Source organism: Mytilus galloprovincialis, chromosome 4, assembly GCF_965363235.1.
Source record: "Mytilus galloprovincialis chromosome 4, xbMytGall1.hap1.1, whole genome shotgun sequence".
NCBI lineage: Eukaryota > Metazoa > Mollusca > Bivalvia > Mytilida > Mytilidae > Mytilus > Mytilus galloprovincialis.
Genome location: NC_134841.1, coordinates 85,225,649 through 85,251,911, shown reverse-complemented (window position 1 = coordinate 85,251,911; position 26,263 = coordinate 85,225,649). Strand labels below are relative to the sequence as shown.

General features: G+C 31.3%; 1 protein-coding gene across 1 annotated transcript; it reads left to right on the top strand.

Moving 5' to 3' along the window:
- The first annotated feature begins 702 nt into the window (after positions 1-702).
- LOC143073220 (actin-interacting protein 1-like) lies at positions 703-21,696 on the top strand. The gene is made up of 16 exons (XM_076248586.1): positions 703-817; positions 7,155-7,276; positions 8,160-8,250; positions 9,018-9,165; positions 10,144-10,324; positions 10,872-10,949; positions 11,470-11,547; positions 12,024-12,115; positions 12,750-12,891; positions 13,751-13,832; positions 14,713-14,866; positions 15,558-15,642; positions 15,860-15,970; positions 16,322-16,489; positions 19,778-19,922; positions 21,120-21,696. Exons 1-16 carry the CDS (start codon positions 799-801, stop codon positions 21,221-21,223), a joined length of 1,800 nt encoding a protein of 599 aa, XP_076104701.1. The 5' UTR covers positions 703-798; the 3' UTR covers positions 21,224-21,696.
- Positions 21,697-26,263: the final 4,567 nt, after the last annotated feature.

The following is a 26,263-nucleotide window of genomic DNA, read 5'->3' as shown; positions in this document are numbered from 1 at the left end:
GCAAGTATGGCAGAGATCAATTAGTAAGGGGAAAGCGAAAAACTATTGATGATTTCAAGTTTTATACAAACATATTTTATTACAAGTGATTGTAAAATTGATTGGATTGATTAGGTTTAACGCCACTCAGTTTCAGCACTCTTGACCGTGCTATTTCGTGGTTGTCGGTTTTTATTGGCTGAATGAGGAAGCCGCAGTAAACTATCGACCTTCGGTAGAATAACTGATGCCTGATTCTAGTCAATATAAGATTGGAGTCGAGCGCACCTGCGTCGACGTTTGGGATTCGAACTCACAATTGTCTGACCGTCACACGTGAATGAAATATTAAATTATACCCGGGAATCGTATATCAAAAGAACATTTGAATTGGTAATTTTTTGAGGAGTGATTATTTTCGAATATCTTGTATTATATCATATTTGTGCTGGGGCTAATCATAAAAAATAGTAACTTGAGACATTAAAAATAGAACTTATGGTTACCGTACATTATTCTATAGTTTGCATTGATAAATATATAAAGACTATAAAGAATATCAATTTCTATAAAAATATCTTATTCTGTCACCAATTTGGATCAAATAAGGATGGAATACTTGGAACAAAGATAACAAATGATAAAAATCTTTCGAATGGAAACGACAATACCAAATTTGGTCAGATTTTAAATGCGCATGTCTATACCACTACATCCGTTTTTCCAAAATCACTTCCGGGGTTTGCCGGGTTCTGAATCACACCTTCGCCAAGAAACTGATATAAACTAAAATTTGAAGCAAACCAGACATTCTGAAACATGACAGATACAATTCCTAGTAAGAATATGTATATTTCTTTTTATTTTTCATTTAAATTGTAAGTCAATGAACGAAAATATGTACTAATCTGATGTTTTCCGGTTTGTTTACATCTTTAAATATTTTATTTTTCTAATGTCTTGTATAGGACGGATTGCATAAAATGCTGATATAATTGTGTTTTCTCGTTATGAAAACAATTTGCGAATCAACTGGACGCACTTAGTTTCCCTGTTCATTCATGTATTGATTGAAATTTGTGCCTGTGGTTCAACTGACAACTTACTAATGTACAGAAATTGTCAGAAGCCCTCTCCTTCCCTATACACCTGGCATGCAGATTCATGCAATTTTGCCAAGGTGACAAGTTTAATATGGATATGGTTGGGATTAAACGACATATTTACTTATATTCTTTATCTGGATACTATCAACAATCCTTTTAGTTTTTGGGTTGTGCATATATATAAAAAAAAAATGATGATGTAGTATGATTACTAATGAGACAACTCTCCACAAAAGACCAAAAGGCACAGAAATTAACAACTATAATGAAAAACAAAACAAATATGTAACACATAAACAAAAGACAACCACTGACAGGGGCGGATACCGGATTAGACGTTAGGGGGGGGCGCAGAATAAAATTTCGCCGAGCAGAGCGAGGCGAAATTTTTTTGAGGTTAAAATAATCAAAGTTATTGAAATATTCTTCTAGAGTGGGTGCAATGTAGATAGATATCTTGCCAAGCGAAGTGTGGCGAGAAACATTTGTGGTAAAATGAGCGAGAAATTAAAGTTTCAATCTAAAACCGCAAAATTTTAATGACAATCTACATTAACCATAATGTGAAGAGTTGACAGATAGACAGGCGGACCGACAGACGCAAAGTGAGACGAAGCAAATGACGATTTTTCATCTGACCAATATAAGATTTTGAAAACGAAAATTATTACTGGTACAATTTATTTGTCAATTCATAATACGTGTTTTTATTTTTGTTCTATTTTCGGAGGTCGTAACAGACTTTTCAATTCTGTAAAAAAAAAATGGCCGCTAACCACTAAAATCAAAATGAGATCCTTCAAAAATTGTGCTTATTTTCTTGGGATCCCATGTAATACTGTAGTACCTACTGGTTTGGTCCTTGACCGTTTATGCATGATTCTGCAAAATTTATATGTTGCAAGTGAGAATCATATATTGTCACAGAGATATTAAATAATGAGTCAAATTAACAAACTAACCTCTCGCTTGAACCATAATCTTTATCTTTCCTTAAGAAAGAATCTAACTTAGACTGCTTTCTTGGTCGTGCCATGATGAAATAACCCAAATGGCGGGTAGGGCACTTCCACCTTCTTCGTGGGAAAGTGATGTAGGGATGTTTTTGAACTTCGATTATCAAAGAAATTGTTTATTAAAACTGCTACTACAATGTCACAGTTGTTTTATTCTAACTGCTGAAAGCCTATGATATTTGTCATCAAACGCAGTACCGCGTTTGACACCTTCCTTTGAAGTGTAACATGTTTATAGAACTTAAATAAACAATAGGTCAGTTGATTAGTAATCACGTTAAATAATTCTGTTAAATTACTGTTTTATATAGTAATACTTGTTTGAATGTTAAAACAGATTGAATGCGAAGACATAAGGCTAGCTTTCGTCGTCTCTTCGGATACTTATTACGAGGGGTAGCCTTCTCCCTTCTCCCACCCCTCTTCTCCTTTCTCCTACCCCCGTTCTCCTTTCTCCCATTAGAATAAAACATCTCCTTTTGAGATATTTTTTCTTGAAATATTAGAAAATTTTTTAAAAGGAGAGATATTTTATTTTTTCTCCTTTCTCCAACTTTTTCTCCTTTCTCCCAGCCTTCCTCTCCTTTCTCCTACCCCCTTTCTCCTACCCCCTTTCTCCTTTCTCCCACCCCCTTTCTCCTTTCTCCTACCCCCTTTCTCCCGGTCTCCCTTACCCCTGTCCTCCCCCTCTATTACGTGCGGACAACCCATGCTTTGCAAATTTTAGGGGGGGCGCACGCCCGCCACGCCCCGCCTAAATCAGCCCCTGACTGAATAATTTACAGGCTCCTGACTTTGGACAGCCACATACATACAGAATGTGGTAGGGTTAATCATGTAAGTGGGATCCCAACCCTCCACCTAATCTTGGACAGTGGTATAACAGTACAACATACATTTTAAGAACGAACTATAAAAATCAGTTGAAAAAGGCTTCACTCATCAGATGGACAAAAATACAAGTGGATGTGGTCAGGTATGGTGCTATTAGCAGGGTTTAAATTAAACTAGATTCAGAACCATAAATCAGAAAATAACATGAGACAACTCAATATTCAGGGCGCTTTAAAGAAAAATGAAGAGTTCTGTAAGTTGTATTGAATCCTGACCTTGGAACATTTACTCTTCACATAAATTTCAATATCATCATTTTCTTCTTGATTCTTAAAAAAGGATTACATTTTTAGAAAAAGAAATGTGATTAGGTGGTTTGTTCTCAATCTTATTTATATGTAACAGCTCCTGTAGTTGAGAAACAACTGTTAGAACTACATGTATGAGGAAAAAGATTAAGTTGAAAAGGGATTTCAGGATTTACATTTAAAAAAGAGAGGCCAAAAGGATATTAAAATCTCATAAGGCGAAGAGAAAATGAAATAAAAAAAACCCCAAATAGATAGCACAAACTTACAATTCCATTTGCCCCAAAAAGGAAACAATAAAAAAACAATGTACACAATACAACATAGAAACACAAACCAATAACCAGGATGTGCTCTCAGGTGTTCAAGAAGGATAAGTAATAAGTTTTTCATGTGCCACATGTGACATGCTTCATGTTGCCAATGTCTCCATCGAAGTCACAATATGTAAAAATTAAACCATTATAAATCAAAGTAGGGCCTTCAATATGGAGCCTTTGCTCACACATAACAAGCAAGCTATAAATGGCTTTAATTTCGAAGGAGGATTTTCTGGTTGCATTTTATAAGAATGATGATTTGGTGAAAGTTCTTGCTTTTGGGAATTTTAAACTTCTATATGTGCATTTAAAAAAAACACCTTTCTTTTTAAAATGATTATGATATTGATACATGTATTAAAAATTAAAACTGGATTTATTTATCCAGATATTACAAAATTTTATATAAAGTCTTCTTTTAAGACACTAGATTACAAATTGCTTAACTCAAAGGAAATTGTCAATATTTTATACTAAAAACCTAGGGTATACTGCTTTAAATGGAGATTTTTCATTGTTTTCATAATGAATTAATAACAGGAGGAAGGATGTAAGATGAGGTGATTTATCTATTTTTTGTCGAGCCTGCAACTTTTGTTGCAGAAAGCTCGACATAGCGATAGTGATCCGGCGGCGGCTACGGCGGCGGTGGTGTTAGCTCACTTCTTAAAAGCTATATATTTTAGAAGGTGGAAGACCTGGATGCTTCATATTTTGTATATAGATGCCTCATGTTACGAAGTTTCCGTCAGTCACATGTCCATTGTCCTTGACCTCATTTTCATGGTTCAGTGACCACTTGAAAAAAAGTTCAGATTTTCATACGACCGCAAAATTTGTAAAATTTTTCGTCGTATATTGCTATCACGTTGGTGTCGTCGTCGTCGTCCGAATACTTTTAGTTTTCACACTCTAACTTTAGTAAAAGTGAATGGAAATCTATGAAATTTTAACACAAGGTTTATGACCACAAAAGGAAGGTTGGTATTGATTTTGGGAGTTTTGGTCCCAACATTTTAGGAATTAGGGGCCAAAAAGGGCCCAAATAAGCATTTTCTTGGTTTTCGCACTATAACTTTAGTTTAAGTTAATAGAAATCTATGAAATTTTGACACAAGGTTTATGACCACAAAAGAACGGTTGGGATTGATTTTGGGAGTTTTGGTTTCAACAGTTTAGAAATTAAGGGCCAAAAAAGGGCCCAAATAAGCATTATTCTTGGTTTTCGCACAATAACTTTAGTTTAAGTAAATAGAAATCAATGAAATTTAAACACAATGTTAATGACTACAAAAGGAAGGTTTGTATTGATTTTGGGAGTTTAGGTCCCAACAGTTTAGGAATTAGGGGCCAAAAAGGGACCCAAATAAGCATTTTTCTTGGTTTTCGCACCATAACGTTAGTATAAGTAAATAGAAATCTATGAAATTTAAACACAAGGTTTATGTCCATAAAAGGAAGGTTGGTATTGATTTTGGGAGTTTTGGTCCCAACAGAATAAGGGGCCCAAAGGGTCCAAAATTAAACTTTGTTTGATTTCATCAAAATTGAATAATTGGGGTTCTTTGATATGCCGAATCTAACTGTCATGACTGTGTATGTAGATTCTTAACTTTTGGTCCCGTTTTCAAATTGGTCTACATTAAGGTCCAAAGGGTCCAAAATTAAACTTAGTCTGATTTTAACAAAAATTGAAATCTTGGGGTTCTTTGATATGCTGAATCCAAAAATGTACTTAGATTTTTTATTATGGGCCCAGTTTTCAAGTTGGTCCAAATCAGGATCTAAAATTATTATATTAAGTATTGTGCAATAGCAAGTCTTTTCAATTGCACAGTATTGCGCAATGGCAAGAAATATCTAATTGCACAATATTGTGAAATAGCAAATTTTTTTTTAATTAGAGTTATCTTTCTTTGTCCAGAATAGTAAGCAAGAAATATCTAATTGCAAAATATTGTGCAATAGCAAGATTTTTTTTTAATTGGAGTTATCTTTCTTTGTCCAGAATCAACTTAAATCTTTGTTATATACAATATACAATGTATATTCACTTTTTACTACCAACTGATAAATTAAAATAATCTTTACCATTCAGTGATAACAAGCAGTTTTTTTACATCTTAATATTTTATGATGTATTTAAATGAGTAGTTATTGTTTCAAACTCCATTAGAAATTTTAATTGAGATTAGTTTTGGAATAAGGGAAAGGGGGATGTGATTAAAAAAATTGGGTTCAATTTTTCTCATTTGAAATTTCATAAATAAAAAAGAAAATTTCTTCAAACATTTTTTTGAGAGGATTAATATTCAACAGCATAGAGAATTGCTCTAAGAGAAAACAAAAATTTTAAGTTCATTAGAACACATTCATTCTGTGTCAGAAACCTATGCTGTGTCAACTATTTAATCACAATCCAAATTTAGAGCTGAATCCAGCTTGAATGTTGTGTCCATACTTGCCCCAACCGTTCAGGGTTCAACCTCTGCGGTCGTATAAAGCTACGCCCTGCAGAGCATCTGGTTTGTAATGTTAAATTCTCTCTTACTGTAAGTAATAGGATAACAATATTTAGTATGTGCGTACCTTGCAAGGTCCTCATGTCCGCCAGACAGTTTTCACTTGACCTCGACCTTATTTCATGGATCGGTGAACAAGGTTAAGTTTTGGTGGTCAAGTCCATATCTCAGATACTATAAGCAATAGGTCTAGTATATTCGGTGTATGGAAGGACTGTAAGGTGTACATGTCCAACTGGCAGGTGTCATCTGACCTTGACCTCATTTTCATGGTTCAGTGGTTATAGTTAAGTTTTTGTGTTTTGGTCTGTTTTTCTCATACTTTATGCAATAGGTTTACTATATTTGTTGTATGGAATGATTGTAAGGTGTACATGTCTAGCAGGCAGATGTCATCTGACCTTGACCTCATTTTCAAGGTTCAGTGGTCAAAGTTAAATTTTTGAGTTTTGGTCTTTTTATCTAATACTATATGCCATAGGTCAACTATATTTGGTGTATGGAAATATTTTATGATCTATATTTCAGTTGTGCAGGTTTTATTTGACCTTGACCTGGTTTTCACGGTTTATTGCTCAGTGTTAAGTTTTTGTGTTTTGGTCTATTTTCTTAAACTATAAGCAATAGGTCAACTATAGTTGTTGTATGGAAGCATTGTTAGCTGTACATGTCTGCCTGGCATATGGTTCAACTGACCTTGACCTCATTTTCATGGTTCATGTTAAGTTTATGTGACAGTCGTAATAAAGCTTTATATTTAGGAGTATCAACATAATATCAATGATTAGTAAAGAAGGCGAGACATTTCAGTGTGTGCACTCTTGTGATATATTGCTCTAGTTATATCTTTCAGGAATAAACTATGTAGCTTCAGTCATTGTCAGTAGAATTTATAAAGTACAGGGTTAGAGTAGCTGGATAAACTGATAAGTTATGCTTAAATGTATGCATTGATGAACAATTCTGTAAATGACAGACAAAACATGAAATGTAATACAACATTAATATGTATCGTTGTCTAGTTAACAAGAGAAAAGAATTAATTTTGAATAAACTTTTTCTTTAACAGGATGTGTTTTTGCTTCACTGCCGAGGACAACCAGAGGTGTCCCAATAGTGTTAGGAGGAGATCCCAAAGGCAAAAACTTTCTGTACACAAATAACAACAGTGTTTTCATTAGGGATATTTCAGTAAGTAAATCAAAACAAAATACCCTTCATTTGTATCAAAAAGACCTTGGTACAATGTATATAGTGATAGCAGTGTCTACCTATTTGTCCATTTCTTCAATTCCATAAAACTTTTGTATCAATTTTTTGTTTCTGAGTTACCTGACAAATTCTGTATGAATCTTACTCACACGATGTACTGTTGTGCCTCATATTTAATTACTTCATCTAATTTCTATTTTCTAAATGATTTTTGAATTCTGCCTAGGATTTACAACAAGTTTACTGTGGCAGAAATTTTCAGTAGAATCCTTGAGTGGTTGCCCTTGAATTAAAGTCTGTTACCCGTTTTTGCCTTTTTTGGATTATACACAAATATGTGTATTCATGGGAATGTGTACATTCTTTAAATTCTAACCATGTCTATATCAAGCAGTTTATTGATAATAAATCATGCTATAATACAAGGCCAACCACAATAAATTCTTTGTTTGATGTTCCTGCTTTGTTGCCTACCTTCGCCTTGTAGGATTGGGTAGATTGGTAGTGTTTTTTTTGTCAACAGCATAACATGTTTTAGACAAGAATAGGACAAAGAGAAATGTGTTTATTCCATGTTTTTCAAGACATTCATTTTATTGAAAATTACAAAAGTTGCAAAAAGTAGTAAGTACTTGGTGTGTGAATCTATCAGGTCTACAATGTATATGGACAAAGGGACATTTCTCTAATTACAATATTGCCAAAGTATCATTATGTTTCTTTGCTAAATACAGTGCAGTGATTAATTTTTAAAGTTCACAATTCAAAATGAAAGCAATATTACCCTCTCAGCACATGGTATCAAGCACTTTGCTTAAATTTTGTTTTGACTCTGTGATAATGAATTTATTATAATTTTTAGGACCCATCAGTAGCAGACATTTATACACAGCACTCACTCAATGCTATTTCAGCTAAATATTCACCAAGTGGATTCTATATTTGTAGTGGAGGTTAGTAACTAGTTTTAATCCAAAAATAAAGTAGAGCGATAGCATAATGTACAAACAGAACAAATATATTATATTTTGTTGACAAAAAAAAAGAACAAATTATTGGTTTAACATACTGATCATATCTTCTTAACTTGTTTCCAGAAAGAAAGAAAAAATGTTTCTTACAACAAATGTATCTTTACTACCAGGTACAAAAATCTAGAATAAGTTGTTAGCAATCTAACAAATGGAACTGACACAAGTTTAACAATGTACAAATATCTTCTCCAAAAGTGGTGCAAGAGACTGTCTAGACCTTGCAGTGAGGTGTTAGCTTTTACTCATTATTGAAGGCCCTAATAAGTATATTTTTTTCTGGAAGTGCCATTATAAATAATTTAATCATGAAAAATTGATAGAAAAGAATAATGGATTACCATAAATCAATTGTGAAAAGTTTCAAACTGAAATATTTTAATTATGCTATACTTGATTCTGTATTTTTAACTATTAAAATGTACACAAATAGAAAAACAATAATTTTTGGCATGAAAACTGGAAATACTTGATCCTAGTCAACAAAATCTGAAAAAGATCTAGCTACAAAGTCACTATACTCACTACCAAATTCTTTGGGCACTCCACCTTATTAAATTAATAAATTCTGACAACCATGATATGGTCAAAGCTGAAATTTGTGTTCAACACCAAAAGACAAATAAACAATCAAATGTTAATATAAATAAAAGCATTTTTTCTGACTTTCCTGATTATATATTTTGTAGATGCCTCAGGAAAGGTCAGAATTTGGGACACAGTTAACAGGGAGCATATATTAAAGGCAGAATACCAGCCTTTAGGTGGTTGTGTCAAAGACATTGCATGGTCAGGTGACAGTACAAAGATTGCAGTATGTGGCGAAGGACGAGAAAAGTATATATTTTAAAGTTTTAGATTTTTGTAAAACTTTAGGCTATGTCTTTAAATTTTTAATGGTTTTCTAAAAAAAAAGAAAAAGGAAAATTACTTTTTTTTATTCACATAAATTAGATAAAGAATTTAAGGAAGCTGGCTTGTCATGTTTGGATATTTTGTCAGATTTTTGGAATCCTCTGGTTTTATCCATTTGAATGCCTTGAAAATGTTTGACCGGTGACCCCCATTTTTCTTTTTGTAAATCTTTTACATGTATAATGATAAGCCATCTGTAAAAGTCTTATAAAATTTTAATTATTTTTTAATAGTTTTTGAGAACTTAAACCTGTCAATGATAAAGCTATGAAAAGTCAAGAGAGAATATTTTCCCGCCAAAATTTCAATGACTAATATCTCGAAAACAAGCACGGTGACCTATATATTTTTTTTGCTCTTTGGTTTCCTTTATTAATCCCCTATCAATATAAACTAGTGTTTTGAAAAGTTAATTACTTTGAAACTGAGAAGCGAGCTTCCTTAAAAAAAAATCTGTTAAATTTATAGAGTGTTTTCCTATGGAATACTAGAAGTTACAAAAGTTACATTCCTGTCACTACATCTCAGTTTGACAATCGTATTATCAGGCTGCCCTCTAGGTCGATCAACTTTGAGTTAGTAAGCAGTATTGCTGTCCATCAGGTTGTCTTTTTCTGTATTTTCTGCCAGCAGGGGAAACACATCTCTGTGTGAACAGTTATAATTTATACAAAGCCTTTTGGGTTGCAGGGAAGAATGACAATCTGTTGGGTAACTGGAAACACATAATTTTTTAAGGAACAAATATCATCTTTGTATATATCAAATTGGAAAACAAATATCTCGGTTTTACATTAGAATTACACAGAAAAGTCATATAATCTTGTTATTATATGATTTTTTAAATAGAATTTAAGGTTATAAAAAAATTATATCATATTTTTATTTTTTTCATTTTAGGTATGCCCATGTGTTTAATATGGACTCAGGGACTTCAGTAGGAGAACTAAGTGGTGTTGGTAAATGTTGTCTGACAATAGCATTTAAAGAACAGAGACCATTTAAAATAGCTATTGGTTGTGAAGATAAGAGTGCTGCATTTTATGAAGGCCCACCATTCAAATTCAAAACATCATATAAGGTATAGTATATAGTTTTTTCCATAGGATTCAATATAAATAACCATTCCCATGAGCACAACCAAATTTTACCCCATAAATTTTTGGTGTACAATTCCTAATCAGACGTCATTTCCCCTGAATAAGAGGTTATACTGTACCAAGCATGAACTCTACAATCCTCTTGACCAAGTGTATGCTAGATACAGTGAACAAACAAGTAGAAAGGGGAATAACATGACTTTTGACATCGTTAATGATTCTTAATCTATCAAAACCTATACATGTACCACCCTACTCTTCATTCTAGCATCATTTGGGCCATTTATTGATGAGTATATTAAATATATGTTTTGAACATAAAAAATATGAATTCTTTCTATCCAGTCTAGATATATGGTAAAAAGCAATTATAATAAGTTGCAAAGAACAGCAGAAATTGATCTGTATTTCCATTGGTTAGAAATAAAAAATATGTTTGACAGTACATATGTCAGAAATTGAAACTTTGTTTAGTGAACGTATTTCCAAATAGAATCTTAAAGTACAGTTTATTTATTGATTTTTCAGGACCATACCAATTTTGTAAACGCAGTTAGATATGCACCAGATGGAAGTGTGTTTATAACAGGAGGTGCAGATTGTAAGGTGAGTGATCATTGTGTGCACACTTTAAGAATTGATCAGACACAAACCTCCAATTAACAGATACATGTACTTTGAATTTTTCAATACCGTGGTATTAAAGAAAGTTTCACACATTTCTCACTTGCTATTGAACAAAAAAACTTCATATTTGGTCTGCAGTTTGACATTGATGAATTGTAATGTGTGAGCGCTTTTCAGATAGACATGTACTTCAATGCTTTTCTTTAATTTGAATGAAGAATTGGTTATGCTTTGGGTGCAATCATTTTTTTTTCAATTAAAAAAATCATTGTTTAGTGAAAACAAATTTTTATGACACTATTTAGATAAAAACTGTTAGACCACTGTAACAACTAAATGAAAATTATGATTTTTCTCTTAATTTATATCTAGGATTCAGCCTAGTGGAAGTACATGTATGATAGGCTGTCTATAAATGATAGGAGAGCATGCAATCTTGAAAATTATCACATTTTTAGCATACCTGATACAATGTATGCCTTCATTTTCTTTTATTCAGGCTTTTGTGTATGAAGGTAAAACTGGAGAAATGATTGGAGAATTGGGTAATCCTGCCCATAAAGGTGGTATTTATGGTGTAAGTAGAATTAAAACCTATGTGACATGCTTCCTCGATGTGACAATCATAGCATGAAATTACTTCTATATCATGTCAAAGACTGAATTCTCAATTTTTGTGTTCATTCAATATTGAGTATTACATGAATAGACAATCAATAAGAATATGATATTTATAAGAAAAATTTCGTTTCTTAATCAGTTAATGTATAGGAATTCTAAAACATGAAGGAAAATTAAAATATATACATTGGCAATTATACCACACCTTTTTTTAATATGTATATGAATTTTGATCGTGTCACATATTTGGCCTTAATCAAAACATTGTGTTAATTAAGAATTTTCTGCAATAAAAAAAGGAAATGTAGTAACAACCCAATGAAGAGAATAACCATAAAAAAAAAATATAAAACTAAAATATTTCATCAAAGAAGTTTAGGAATGTGTAAAGGAGCTGGTTTCTGAAAATTCGGTTACATTATTTTGTTACAGATGTGTTTCAGTCCAGACAGTTCTGAAGTGTTAACAGTGTCTGCAGATAAAACAGCCAAAATATGGAATGTAGCTAGTAGGGAATTAGTTGTGTAAGTAGATGATGGTGATTTAGCTTATATGTGTTTGTCGAAAATTGTATTGTTATGAATTAGGCTATTAATTTTCTTGGTTTTTTTTGTCACCATTTTATACCTGACTATTGTGTGTAGGCTTTCTCATTGTTGAATATGACAGTGACCAATAGTTTCTTAGATCCAAGTCATTTGAACTCTGTTGGGTACCGTAGTTGTCTCGTTGGCAATCAAACCACATCATCTTTTATTAATAACAGTATCAGAACCATCAATTTTGAAAGGCTTTTATCCAGGAATGTTTAAAAAAAACAACTGGACTATATCTTATATATATATGCTTACTTGCTGTTAAACATTATTATCTATATTTTATCAGCTGAACAATCTAAGCGGCAATTTGACAAATAGAAGATTCAGAAATGATCTACAGTGTAATTAATATGTTTACAACAGCTTACATATTTTGCTCTTTACAAAACACACATCAAGGTCAAATTAACTCATTTCAGATTTAAGATTCCTGTACCTATACCTGTAGATAGTGTATGTTATGTAAAGAAAGTCCAATGCTTGTTGAGGTGACAAATGCATAAACTTTTCTGTGAAAATTTATATTTAAAGTAACAAATGTATTTTTGTTTGTTTATAGCTCCTTTGAAGTAGGGAAGACAATGGATGAAATGTTGGTTGGTTGTCTATGGCAAGGAGACAATATAATGGCCGTAGCTCTCTCTGGATACATATATTACTTCAACAAAAATGATCCATCTACACCACTAAAGGTTACCAAGGTATTATTTGGCTACTTTTACTTTTTTATTTAAGGAATGACTGTAATCTTTTTTCTGTCTATGAAGAAATAACATAAAAAATGTGGTGCACATTGAATAATGGGCGTAGCGGATTATTTAACAGTGTGCACCACAATTTTTATGTTATTTCGAATAGACTGACAAAATATTACAGTTATTTCTTATAATTTAATTCTAAATTCCATTTTAAACCGGTGTAAATCATGAAAAACGCTGATGACATCATGATCACATGACAAAATTGTGTCTATGATATGATAAACAAAACAACGTTGGCCAATCAGAAGACGTGTTACATCCAAAATTAAATTATTTGATAATGGAGCTAGGTGTTCTAAATAATCCAAACTTGAATGCACCAGGTCCAGCATTTGGGAAGTGAGATTAATAAAGGTCATTCTTTGAGTAAAAAATGTGAAGTCTTGCATTATGTTTTCTAAACTTTTCACCCTGATTGATAACAATATATCACCATAGAATAAGGCAACATAGGAAAGGATAGAAAATATATATTTATGAATACCTTGTAAGCAAAAAAAAAAATTGAATAAAAAATATTCAAAATAGACATCTTTGAGAGTGATTATATTGCCCTTATAGGGGTTAGAACGTTAAAATGATCAGCCAAATGAGATCTACCAATAATCAAACATTACTGAATAAAGGTACACACCATTGTCAAAATGACATATTTTGTCATATAAGCAATTCAGACTGTTGTCTACAAGTTCTTTAAATCACAGAGAAAATAACATGTTTAGGAATAAGCCAACCCCCAGAAAAGAAATCACATTTCAATAAAAGAAAACAATGTACAAGTCATTTATCTTACTTTCAGGGACACAACAAACCAATTACAGCCATGGCACTCAGTGAAGACGGTTCTACTATTTATACAGGGGACCAGTCTGCCAGAGTTGATATCCTTCCATTTTATCTTTGACGTAATCATATGAAATGAAGTTGTTGTTCAAAGCTATTTTACCAAAACAAAATGCCTTCATACAACACTGGAAATTCATGACTTAAAATAGCAATGGAAAAGCTTTTTTTTTAGGTTATTATGTACCATTTATGGGCATTATGTTTTTTGGTCTGTGCATCCATTCTTTCTTTCATTCGTCCGTCCATTCGCCCACCTGTCCCACTTCAGGTTAAAGTTTTTGGTCAAGGTAGTATTTGATGAAGTTCAAGTCCAATCAACCTGAAACTTTGTACACATGTTCCATATGATATGATCTTTCTAACTTTAATGCCAAATTAGAGTTTGTACACCATTTTCAAGGTCCACTGAACATAGAAAATGATAGTGCGGAAGGGGCATCCGTGTACTATGGACACATTCTTGTTTTTATCTGTTTTTAATAAAGGAGGCACAGTTAAATCTTTTCTTTGTCAATTGTTTATGTGTAACATTCTCCTACATTGCATGCAAATAAGCAGTGAAATGTTAGGTAGGGCTAATTTCAGAGTAAAATTTGTACTGGAAACATAACAAATATTTGACACCTTGCAAAAAATTATCAATAAACAGAATAACAGGGGATATCTCAGGTTTATCAAATACTATATTTTTCATTCCCATGGGTATCTGTTTATAGGTCATAATAATAATGTTTGTTCATGTACAATGCACAAAATGTTTCTTTGCTATATAAAGTGAAATCAATGAAAAACCTGACAAGTCAACGTTCTTTTCAAATAATAGTAATAGATGGTACACTCATTCAAGTTGTTAAAGATTACTGTTAAAAATGATTAAAATTTTTATTATACAAAAAATTCCTTAACTTTTCTTACTTCTGTGGAATGCTGTGTCTGGAGAAAATGATGTGTTTAATGGTAAAGGCCATAGTAACCAGATACAAGACATGGTTGTTGCCGACGGTAATCTGATCTCTGTTTCCATGGACGACACAATACGATTTACAGATCTTAGTCAAAATCAATTTGGGTAAGCTTTTTTTACAATATTTGAATTCAAATAATAAATGTTATTGAAATGGGATAGTTGTTGATTAAAAAAAGTAATTCTGAACTTTTTAACTAAATTCAAGTCTAGATGCTTAATTCTAACCAGAAAAGTTTTATATAATAATAATAATAATAAATTCTTTATTTAAAGAGGGTAAACTCAGTTAGTTACAATAAACTAATCTTCCCTGAGGCCCTCACATACAAATTACAATACAATCAAAACAGATATTTACACATAGTTAATTTACACTCATATAGTTCAATGTATTGTTATTGCTTAAAAGTAAAAGTGTTTTGAGCTTTACGCATTGTGTGTGGTAATCCCTTCCATAATACTGATCCAGAATAAGCAAAGGATTTCTTAAATAGTTCAGCTTTTGGCTAAGGAACTATCATATTACCTTGAGTGACACCTCTTAAGGAGTAAGGATTATTATCTGATTTCAGTTTAAAGTTTTGAACTAGGTACATTGGTGCTTCCATACGCATACATTTATATAGAAGTAAATATTTGAAAGTCATGGATGTTTAATTCCAAGATGTAATCTAAAATTCTAATTACTATACTAAAGAAATAAATTAATTTACAGACCTTAAACACTTCATTTATTTGTGATTCCTGACCAAATAGAACAAAATAACAAGAGATAAGTAATGTTTGTTTACAGGGATAACAGTATAAAATTAGATTCTATGCCAAAAGCAGTAGCAGCTAATGGTTCAGGACTGGTAGCAGTAGCATGTATTAACCATGTAAGTACTTCTCTATCAAATGCAGTCTTCAAAACTGAAACATACAGTTCAAAAGTTTTATTAATTTTCTGTATTAATATGGACAATTTTTAAAATAGATAACTGGTAATAAGAAATAGAACTCATTTCAAACAGTTTTGTATACATTTTAGCTGAATTTGAACATAAGATATTTTTATTTTTGAATTCAAACTTCTCAACTTAAACTTCATTTCAGATCATAGTATTCAAGAATGGAACGAAGATAATATCTCAGGGAGTAAGCTTTGAACCTGTCAGTGTAGATGTTTTAAAGGGAGGTTCAATTATAGCAGTTGGAGCTCAAAAGGTACGAAATAAAAAAAATATATCTTGTGGTTGATCTCTTACAAGCAGTTCACCTTAGATAGTTATATCTCAAAGCTTTTGGTTCTGTACATTAATGTTGCTTATAGGTAGATTATTTAAAATCAATACAAATTTTTGATAATTTGACAAATTGTAGTTAATATCATTGGTATTTCAAAAATATAATAAAAAATACATGTCACAGAGCTTTTTTCATTCTACAGATTGTGCAAAAGTTTGTTTGAAGAAAAAAAACATAAAGGATAGAATTATCATAAGATATGCTGTTTGAAAATAAAAATAAAATAAAAATGGGGTCACATGTATAAAATAATTTCTCTTTTAATTTCAGGGCAATAAAGTACATTTGTATGATGTTTCAAGTGGAGGGCTGACAGAAGTGCATGTTTTAGATAACACAGGTGTTGCATCAGCTGTCCAATTCTCACCTGACGGACAGTATATAGCCACAGGTGGTGCAGACAAATATGTTAGACTGTTTTCGATGACAAATTATGAGGTAATTGTAAGAAACAGGGGACCATGCAAATACTGTGGATTCATTATTATTTGTGGGAAAGCAATTAACATGGATTTCATGGATACAGTTGAACCACAAACTTTAATGTTTGACAAATTACAACTTATTATAGTATTATATGCAGATTCTTTTAAACCAAAAAAAATAAAAATGTCCATAAATGCTAGTTAAACTAAATTCAAGAAAATTGGTAGCTAGGAAAATAATGAATCTATAGTATCTTCCAGTTAAAACTTGGTATTGTGGAATTACGCCATATTTAAAAATAATTTCCTGATCTTCAGTCTTATCTGTGCACTGTTTCAGTTAAATAGAATAAAAGTCAAGCAAAAACTTGAAGGCAATAAAATGAAAAGAACATTCTTGCAACGAAAATTTCCCAGCTGCATAAAGAAACATATATATTCAATAATTAGAAATTAGAAATTATTTAGATTTTAAAAGTTTTGGTTAAGAAAAGTTTTTATACGACCGCAAAATTTGAAAAAATTTTCGTCGTATATTGCTATCACGTTGGCGTCGTCGGCGTCGTCGGCGTCGTCGTCGTCCGAATACTTTTAGTTTTCGCACTCTAACTTTAGTAAAAGTGAATGGAAATCTATGAAATTTTAACACAAGGTTTATGACCACAAAAGGTTGGTATTGATTTTGGGAGTTTTGGTTGTAACATTTTAGGAATTAGGGGCCAAAAAGGGCCCAAATAAGCATTTTCTTGGTTTTCGCACTATAACTTTAGTTTAAGTTTATAGAAATCTATGAAATTTTGACACAAGGTTTATGACCACAAAAGAACGGTTGGGATTGATTTTGGGAGTTTTGGTTTCAACAGTTTAGGAATTAGGGGCCAAAAAAGGGCCCAAATAAGCATTATTCTTGGTTTTCGCACAATAACTTTAGTTTAAGTAAATAGAAATCAATGAAATTTAAACACAATGTTAATGACTACAAAAGGAAGGTTGGTATTGATTTTGGGAGTTTAGGTCCCAACAGTTTAGGAATTAGGGGCCAAAAAGGGACCCAAATAAGCATTTTTCTTGGTTTTCGCACCATAACGTTAGTATAAGTAAATAGAAATCTATGAAATTTAAACACAAGGTTTATGACCATAAAAGGAAGGTTGGTATTGATTTTGGGAGTTTTGGTCCCAACAGAATAAGGGGCCCAAAGGGTCCAAAATTAAACTTTGTTTGATTTCATCAAAATTGAATAATTGGGGTTCTTTGATATGCCGAATCTAACTGTCATGACTGTGTATGTAGATTCTTAACTTTTGGTCTGTTTTCAAATTGGTCTACATTAAGGTCCAAAGGGTCCAAAATTAAACTAAGTTTGATTTTGACAAAAAATCAATTAGTTAGGTTCTTTGATATGCTGAATCTAAAAATGTACTTAGATTCTTGATTATTGGCCCAGTTTTCAAGTTGGTCCAAATCGGGGTCCAAAATTAAACTTTGTTTGATTTCATCAAAAATTGAATAAATGGGGTTCTTTGATATACCAAATCTAACTGTGTATGTAGATTCTTCATTTTTGGTCCTGTTTTCAAATTGGTCTACACTAAAGTCCAAAGGGTCCAAAATTAAACTTAGTCTGATTTTAACAAAAATTGAAATCTTGGGGTTCTTTGATATGCTGAATCCAAAAATGTACTTAGATTTTTTATAATGGGCCCAGTTTTCAAGTTGGTCCAAATCAGGATCTAAAATTATTATATTAAGTATTGTGCAATAGCAAGTCTTTTCAATTGCACAGTATTGCGCAATGGCAAGAAATATCTAATTGCACAATATTGTGAAATAGCAAATTTTTTTTTAATTAGAGTTATCTTTCTTTGTCCAGAATAGTAAGCAAGAAATATCTAATTGCAAAATATTGTGCAATAGCAAGATTTTTTTTTAATTGGAGTTATCTTTCTTTGTCCAGAATCAACTTAAATCTTTGTTATATACAATATACAATGTATATTCACTTTTTACTACCAACTGATAAATTAAAATAATCTTTACCATTCAGTGATAACAAGCAGTTTTTTTACATCTTATTTCCTTATCTTATCTAAAATGTTTTTAGATAATGTATGTTGGACATTTGCCAGACATGACTATGATGTCATTTTCTATTTTTATTTGCCCATTACTTTATGTAAATAACTTCATTGGAAATTTGCAAATATAAAATGTTGCTGATGAAGTTTTTTTTATTGTTTTATACAATAAACAATGTATATTCACTTTTACTACCAACCAATCTTTACCATTCAGTGATAACAAGCACTTTATTTTACATTTTAATATTTTATGATGTATTTAAAAGAGTAGTTATTGTTGCAAACTCCATTAGAAATTTGAATTGATATCAGTTTTGGAAAAAAGGAAACGGGGATGTGAAAAAAGGGGGGGGGTTAAATTTTTCTCATTTCAGATTTCATAAATAAAAAGAAAATTTCTTCAAACATTTTTTTGAGAGGATTAATATTCAACAGCATAGTGAATTGCTAAAAGGCAAAAACAAACTTTTAAGTTCATTAGACCACATTCATTCTGTGTCAGAAACCTATGCTGTGCCAACTATTTAATTTTAGATTTAAAAAGTTTGAAGAAGAAATCTTTAATTGTAAAATTTGTAAAATCTTGACATTTGTTTTGTGTAAAAAAAAACCATGTAATGTCAAAAATTTGATCACAATCCAAATTCAGAGCTGTATCACGCTAGAATGTTTTGTCCATACTTGCCCCAACTGTTCAGGGTTCGACCTCTGCGGTCGTATAAAGCTGCGCCCTGCGGAGCACCTGGTTCATGGTTACAATGAACAGACATAGTACAAGTAATCAGTGAATTTAAGTGATGTCTATTCTTCATTTAGTTGGCTTTATACAACACTTATATCAATTGTGTATAAGCATTTTTTAAGCTTACAATTTGCTGTATAAAGTTTTTATAGTTAGAAAAACAAAGAATATGGGGTATCCATCCATGAAACAAAATCTCTTATAATTATCTATATCAAAACATGCAATCTGTGATCTGTACATTACTGTAACAAAGGGTGTAATATACTGTGTCCTTGGATTACTGTCTCATTTACATTCATGTATATCTCCTGTTTGTATTCATAAGAAATATTGAGAATTTACTCTAAAAATTCATATTACTTTCTTTTAGAATACATGTAATTTAAATAAAATGGAAACTTTCCCTCAACCAGTATAACATAGAACTCTGTTTAATATTTTGATTACTAAATGTATTTAAAACGATATGTTTCAGAATCTAATTAATTTCCCAGCACACACAGCTAAAGTTACATGTCTTGCATGGAGTCCTGACTCATCAAAGTTTGCTACTGGTAGCATAGATACTAATATTGTAATTTGGAAACCAAGTCAAGGAATGTCGCCCAAAATTATTAAAGGTAGGTTAGACATATTTATAGTGGTTCATACTAAAGTGACATAAACAATTGATATCTATTTTATCCTTTAGTCAGCCTTTTATTATACAAATAACAGGTACACAAATAAATTTTTGCTTTATTTGTACTTGTACTTGTACAAAAAAATCTCCTGTTACTCCACTTCTGTGTTGAGCTAGTGGTCATATGAATAGTTTTGTTTCCTAACCAGTTCGTTTTGGGGTTCTCTTCGCAGTCCTTGTTTCAACTTTGTCTATTTCTTTGAGAAATTAGAAACAATGATTTAGATTTATAACTAAAGTTTCAAGTGTAGGGAGAAATCTCAGGATTAAAACAATATATGTACATTGTCGGTCAATATAAAATTTATTTGTACTCGCTACGAAACAGGAGAAAAGCAAGGCAGAGCCTCGCTTTACGTCCTGTTTCTAAAGCTCATACAAATAAATTTTATTTTTTCTGACAACATACATATATTGTGAATAAGAATAGTTTGTTTAACAGTTCTCTTTTGAAACATTTGAAATTAAAAATAATGATTATGAAAATCAGGAGATTTGATATGATTGGCAATGAGACAACTATCCACACAAGGCCTAACTAAAGAAAAGGAGATGAGTAACTTTAGGTCACCCTACCGTCTTCAACCATGAGGAAAACTGATTCCTGTGTTGCCAGCTATTTAAAAAAACTTACATGACAAAATGTAAAATGAATAAAACAAAATAAACCAGCGGCATGATTTAAGACAAAACAAATATGACAGATAGCAATCACAGACAACCATAATTACCTGATTTGGGACAAGCTTATCAAGAATGTGGTGGGGTTAAACATATTTGTAATCCTCTCCTTAACCTTGAACAGTATTATTACAGCACAACATAAGAACTAAGTTTGATCTTGTAACCAAGGTTTTAGAATTTACTTATGCAAAACATTTCTCTTATTGATAATATTATCTTACACTAGTTTATCTTTTATGTTAAATCACTATCGCTCGGGCAAAAATAATCACGAATATAATGCCTACCCATGTTAAAACTACAATAAAGTATAGCTTGCATCAATTATTTCTTAAATAACATTACCAGTTAAAGATGTTTTTTTATTATTCACTGATTTAACCGTATATTCTGAATGATTTATATATAAATGTACCCGTTGATTCACAAATGATATATACTTGTATTTTAGGAGCCCATCAAATGAGTGTAGTGAACAAATTAGTTTGGTTAAATGACAAAGTGCTAGTATCAGCAGGTCAAGATAGCAATGTGAAACAGTGGGATAATGCATAAACCAAAAGACATTTGATATCATGTGATTTGGTGCAGGAACTACATTTGTATCATGTGATAGTCATGTGACCAATAAATCTTATGATGATACTTAACAAATTTCAGCTGAGGATTGTTGGTACAGCCATTCCCTAGATACTTTTTTAAAATTATATTTATAGTCATTCTTATCAGTTTCAAAAACTCAATAATGAAACTATTTTGTACCATTAGTATAAAAATGACACAAATGAATTTTTATAACATAAAGGTTTAACATACTGTTTTACACACAAAAAAAAGTAAACAGTAAAGCTCTAGGTTAAATATGACTGTTGATTCATATATAACAGTGGTATACTAATTTTTCATGGAATTTGGGGTTTAAAGTGAACTATGATTTTGAGTACTGGTACTTAACATAAAACTGGCTTTCTTTCAGCTTATATACAAAATTTGTTCTAGCCACAAATTCAAATCTCCTGAAAAAATACAATTTTCACTCAATGCATGTATATTTTCCATCTATGCACAAACAATTATACCACTGAAAAATAAATGAATCTATAGTAGGGAATCGGAAAATGAATTTTGACCTCTTTTTGCCACTATATGTATAGACATAAATAATATAGAAATGTTCACAATAACATAATCTTCATTGTTATGTTTGGCAGTGATTATGTGTGTAAATAGCTAAAGTTGCACTTCTAGATTTAATAACAGCATAGTTTCACAATCAAATACCAATGACTATCAGTTTAAATCTTTTCAAAGGTAATTGATGTACCAATATCCAATCCAGATGGCTAAGGTGCAATTTATTAATCATGATGAACGATTTACATTTCTTGTTATTCATATAAATCTTACTTTGTACTTTATTTTGTTTTCATGGAATGTATGAGTGATCAATGAGGACAAAATTGTATGCACTTATGAAAAAAGTATTTGCTATTCACACATGTATTGAGTTAAATATCTAGGAAATCCAAGGAGTTTAAAAATGTAGCATACCATATCTGAATGGGTCTTTTCAAGTAAAAAAGCACATATATATGATTTTATATTTATAATACATAGAATTCCTGTAAAGGGTATAAAGGCCACAGATATTTGTAATAATCAGGTACTCTGGAATAAATATGAGTGATCGAACAACAAATTATTCTATGAATAAACATACTGCTTGAATAAAAATTCAGAGTCAGCAAAAATAAATTGCATAGCACAAATGCCTAGAATAAATGTTTTCTGCTATAGTTGTTATCTGATATTGTTTACCTTTGTTATTTGTGTAACCATAGTTACAGCAATATTATTTTAGTTGCCTACCATTACTTTTTAATTGTATTAGCTAGACACTGATATTTGTATTTTCGTTTGATCTTTTAACTTTATTTCTTTGGACTTGATATGATAAAAAATATAGAAAAATCAAACACGAGGTGACCTAGACATAAAATTAACAACGGTCAAAAGCTGGAAAAGAAAATAATATTACTGGTAACAGTGCCTGTGAGTGCAATGATATTTTGTGTGACTAATCAAGTGATTAAAATATCATGTAAATTTGTGTTTACTTATTAAGGTCAAAACAGAAGTCCATGTGTCTATAGTCTATACATACAATTTAGAATTACAGAAAAGAAAATGAAGGACAGTTGTGTGAGAATAGGAAGAAATTTTTTAGTGTATAAGTTCACAATATAAGGGAGATTTTTTAAATATATAGCTTCATATGACCTTTCAAATAATAAGAGGTAAATTGAAACAATAACATTGTAATCCTAAATTCTTTAAAGTTATATCCTTTGTTATTTTTATTATTTTCCTTATTGTGTAAATGTCTACCATTTGTGATATTTTTTTTAAGAACAAACTATGCAACTTATTTTTGAAAGGTTAAGCTTTTTGGTAGATAGATTTGCTGCCATGGTCTGAATGTATGCATGCATTGTCTTTTTTTTATTATAGAAAAAGAAAATAAATATATTTATCTAACTTTAAATTGTTACTTTAATGACAAAATATATGACTTTATTTATACAATGGAGTTTTGAAAGAAAAATCTATTATGGCTATTTTCTCAAATTTTCCTTTTATCTTTTTTAACCTGTGACCATGCCTGAAGACTGATAAATAGAAAATATTTGGATATTTACCTAACTTTTTAGAATTTCTGTGAAGCATATCAACGTACAAGATTTTATTTCAATTAGTCAAGAAACCAGGAGATGACAACATATAAAAATAGTTATCAAAGGTACCGGTACCAGGATTATAATTTAGTACGCCAGACGCGGTTTTGTCTTCATAAGACTCATCAGTGACGCTCAGATCAAAATAGTTATAAAGCCAAACAAGTACAAAGTTGAAGAGCATTGAGGACCCAAAATGAGATATGTTATGGTTGCTTATGAGACAACTATCCATTAAAGACAAAAGGATAAAGATGTTAACAATAACAGGTCGCAATACACCCTTCAACAATGAGTAAAACCTAAAGATAAATTGTAGTAAGTTATAAAAGGCCCTAAGATGACAAATAGTGAGACAATTCAAAAGACAAGACCAACAGCTTGATTTATACTACATGTACAATAAACAGTTATGGTAGACAGCAACAAATGACAACCACTTGACCACAGGTTACCTGCTTTGGAAAAGCACACAATACGTGTTTGTGTGTGCTAAACCCTCCGGTCAACCTGGGACAGGTGCGCATCATTACATTAAAGTACAGTTAAAATTAGATGGATAGGGAAGGACTCAGCAGATTGGTTCTTGGCACAAAAACAATATTGACTAAACAGAAGTCTTTACAATGATTGCTAATTTGATTGTCCTGCTTTACCAGCTGCTTTTTAACCCTGGTTCATTTCAAGTTCATGTCTTGGTATTATTACTTCATTGTAATATCTATCCAGGGGCGGATGCAGGAATTTTCGAAAGGGGGGGTGCTAACCCAGGGCAAAGGGGGGGTGCAAAACATATGTCCCGATACAAATGCATTGATCGGCAAAAATAAAGGGGGGGTGCGCACCCCCGGAACCCCCCCCCCCCCCTGGATCCGTCACTGCTATCTATAGGATCATTGAAACTTAGATGGGGCTCAGAACATAAAGGAATGTTTTATATATTTTATTCCTATTAAAATGAATGAACAGATTAAGGAAGAACATGTTTTACAGAGAAAAAAACTGATTTAAATATTCAGAAACTTTAAAAATAATAAAAAATTGTTATATTTAAAAATTAAACATTTTCATTAAAAAAGGGGTCCATACCAAAGCGTTTGTAAGATATTTAATTAGTCCAAAATTGATAAGTCAGTTGTCTGTCAATTTTTTTGTAATTGTACAATAAGGTAAAAATCATGTAAGTATTCGCTATTAAAACTAGTCTAGTAAAAACTACTAACATTGAACTATTATAATTTGAAAACATAATAAAAAAACCCAAAAAAAAACAATATGATGAGATATCAAGAAAAATTATAAATACAAAATCAAATTCAGCAGTAAAATACTGGTATACGATACCTGTAATATCAAACTGTGCTATCACAGCTGAGGTTTCTCTATTAATTATCTCCCTTGGACCATTGAAAAGTTCATACATTGTACTACTATAACGTAAATTCCTAATTCCAGTGCATGTTTAAAGATATATTTAGTTTATATATCTTGTACATTCCAGTGAAAATAATCTAACAAATGTCCAAATCATTACTACTTAGTATGAATTTGAATTTTCAAAATCAGATAGATCAGAAAAAGATGGAATAACAGATATGATATTGTTAAATAATTCTTGAGGACATGTAATCCAGCAGAACATGACATTTATAGAGCAAAATTTAATTTTTACATCCATTTAATATTTCACTGGTAAACAGTTTGCATATCAACCTCCGCATACAATTAATTCTTTTTCTAGATATAAAAATGAATCTTTATTTTACAAAATCAAATTCAAACAGTTTTCTCTATTGAATGTTTCCAATATATATATATTTATATATATTTAAAAAAAAGCTTTCCATCTTATTGAAAATGAAATAATTTAATTTGGTGATAGTTTACAGTAAAGGTTTGACTTGCAGGCACTTTTCATAGGTAAGAAAAAACAAGACAAGTTCATGTGGTTTGACTCATTGTTGAAGGTGCTGCTGTGACCTATAGTTGTTTACATCCTTGCCTTTTGGATATATATAGTTGTCTCATTTGCAATCAGGCATCATTGTTGTTGTGTTGAGTCATTGGCATACTAAACAAGAGTTTAGTGGGTTCTTAAATCTGATTCTATGCATCCTTTCTTTCCTTATATTTCTTGATTAAATTGGAAGGTGTTGAATACAAACAACACCAGATTAACTCCACTACATGCAACAAATGACTTCCTGAGATTAAAATTCACATGGATTCAAAGACAATTATTGTTATAACTTATATGGTAGGTATTGTCATAAAGTTTTGTTCTCAACTGACACTCATAGTCATTGTCAATTTTTAGATGTAGACTTAAATGTATTTATTGTATTCATTTTCAAGTTAGATAAGATGAAGATGCATTCAACAAAAAACTGAATTAGGGGTATTATGTTTTTTTTTGTAAAGAAAAATCTGATCCCCAATTTGATGACCAAAAAAAAATCAGAAAGCTAATCCTTCCAAACATGTACCTTTATAGTGTTCATGTTTGAAAAAAAAGTCTGGTTGATCGATGAAAAACTAAAAAAAATTGTTCACTTAATTGTGTGTTTTGTTAAATTTTATTTTAAAAGGGAAAGGTTTATCTGTAAGCAACAATGTATTTAAAAGTATGTTTTTAATTACAAACTTGATCATGGTTTTATAGTTATAATCCGGAAAAATATCCCTGCCAACCGTTATCGACTTTGGATTTTCTGATGCATTCTGGGAGGCCAACCTGTTAGGTCATATTTTACATCTTTAGGAGTGCCTTTGACAAAAGAATCACTATGATCAACTTCTTTGTTCTATCCTAAGTTGAAACTAAACAAGATATACCACTACCCGATCCTTGCAATGCTTA

Bases quoted from the DNA above. Each gene is read 5' to 3' on its own strand.
- LOC143073220 (XM_076248586.1), top strand. The intron at 15,971-16,321 runs GTACGAAATAAA...TTTTAATTTCAG, and splicing joins TAGCAGTTGGAGCTCAAAAG to GGCAATAAAGTACATTTGTA. The intron at 19,923-21,119 runs GTAGGTTAGACA...CTTGTATTTTAG, and splicing joins GTCGCCCAAAATTATTAAAG to GAGCCCATCAAATGAGTGTA.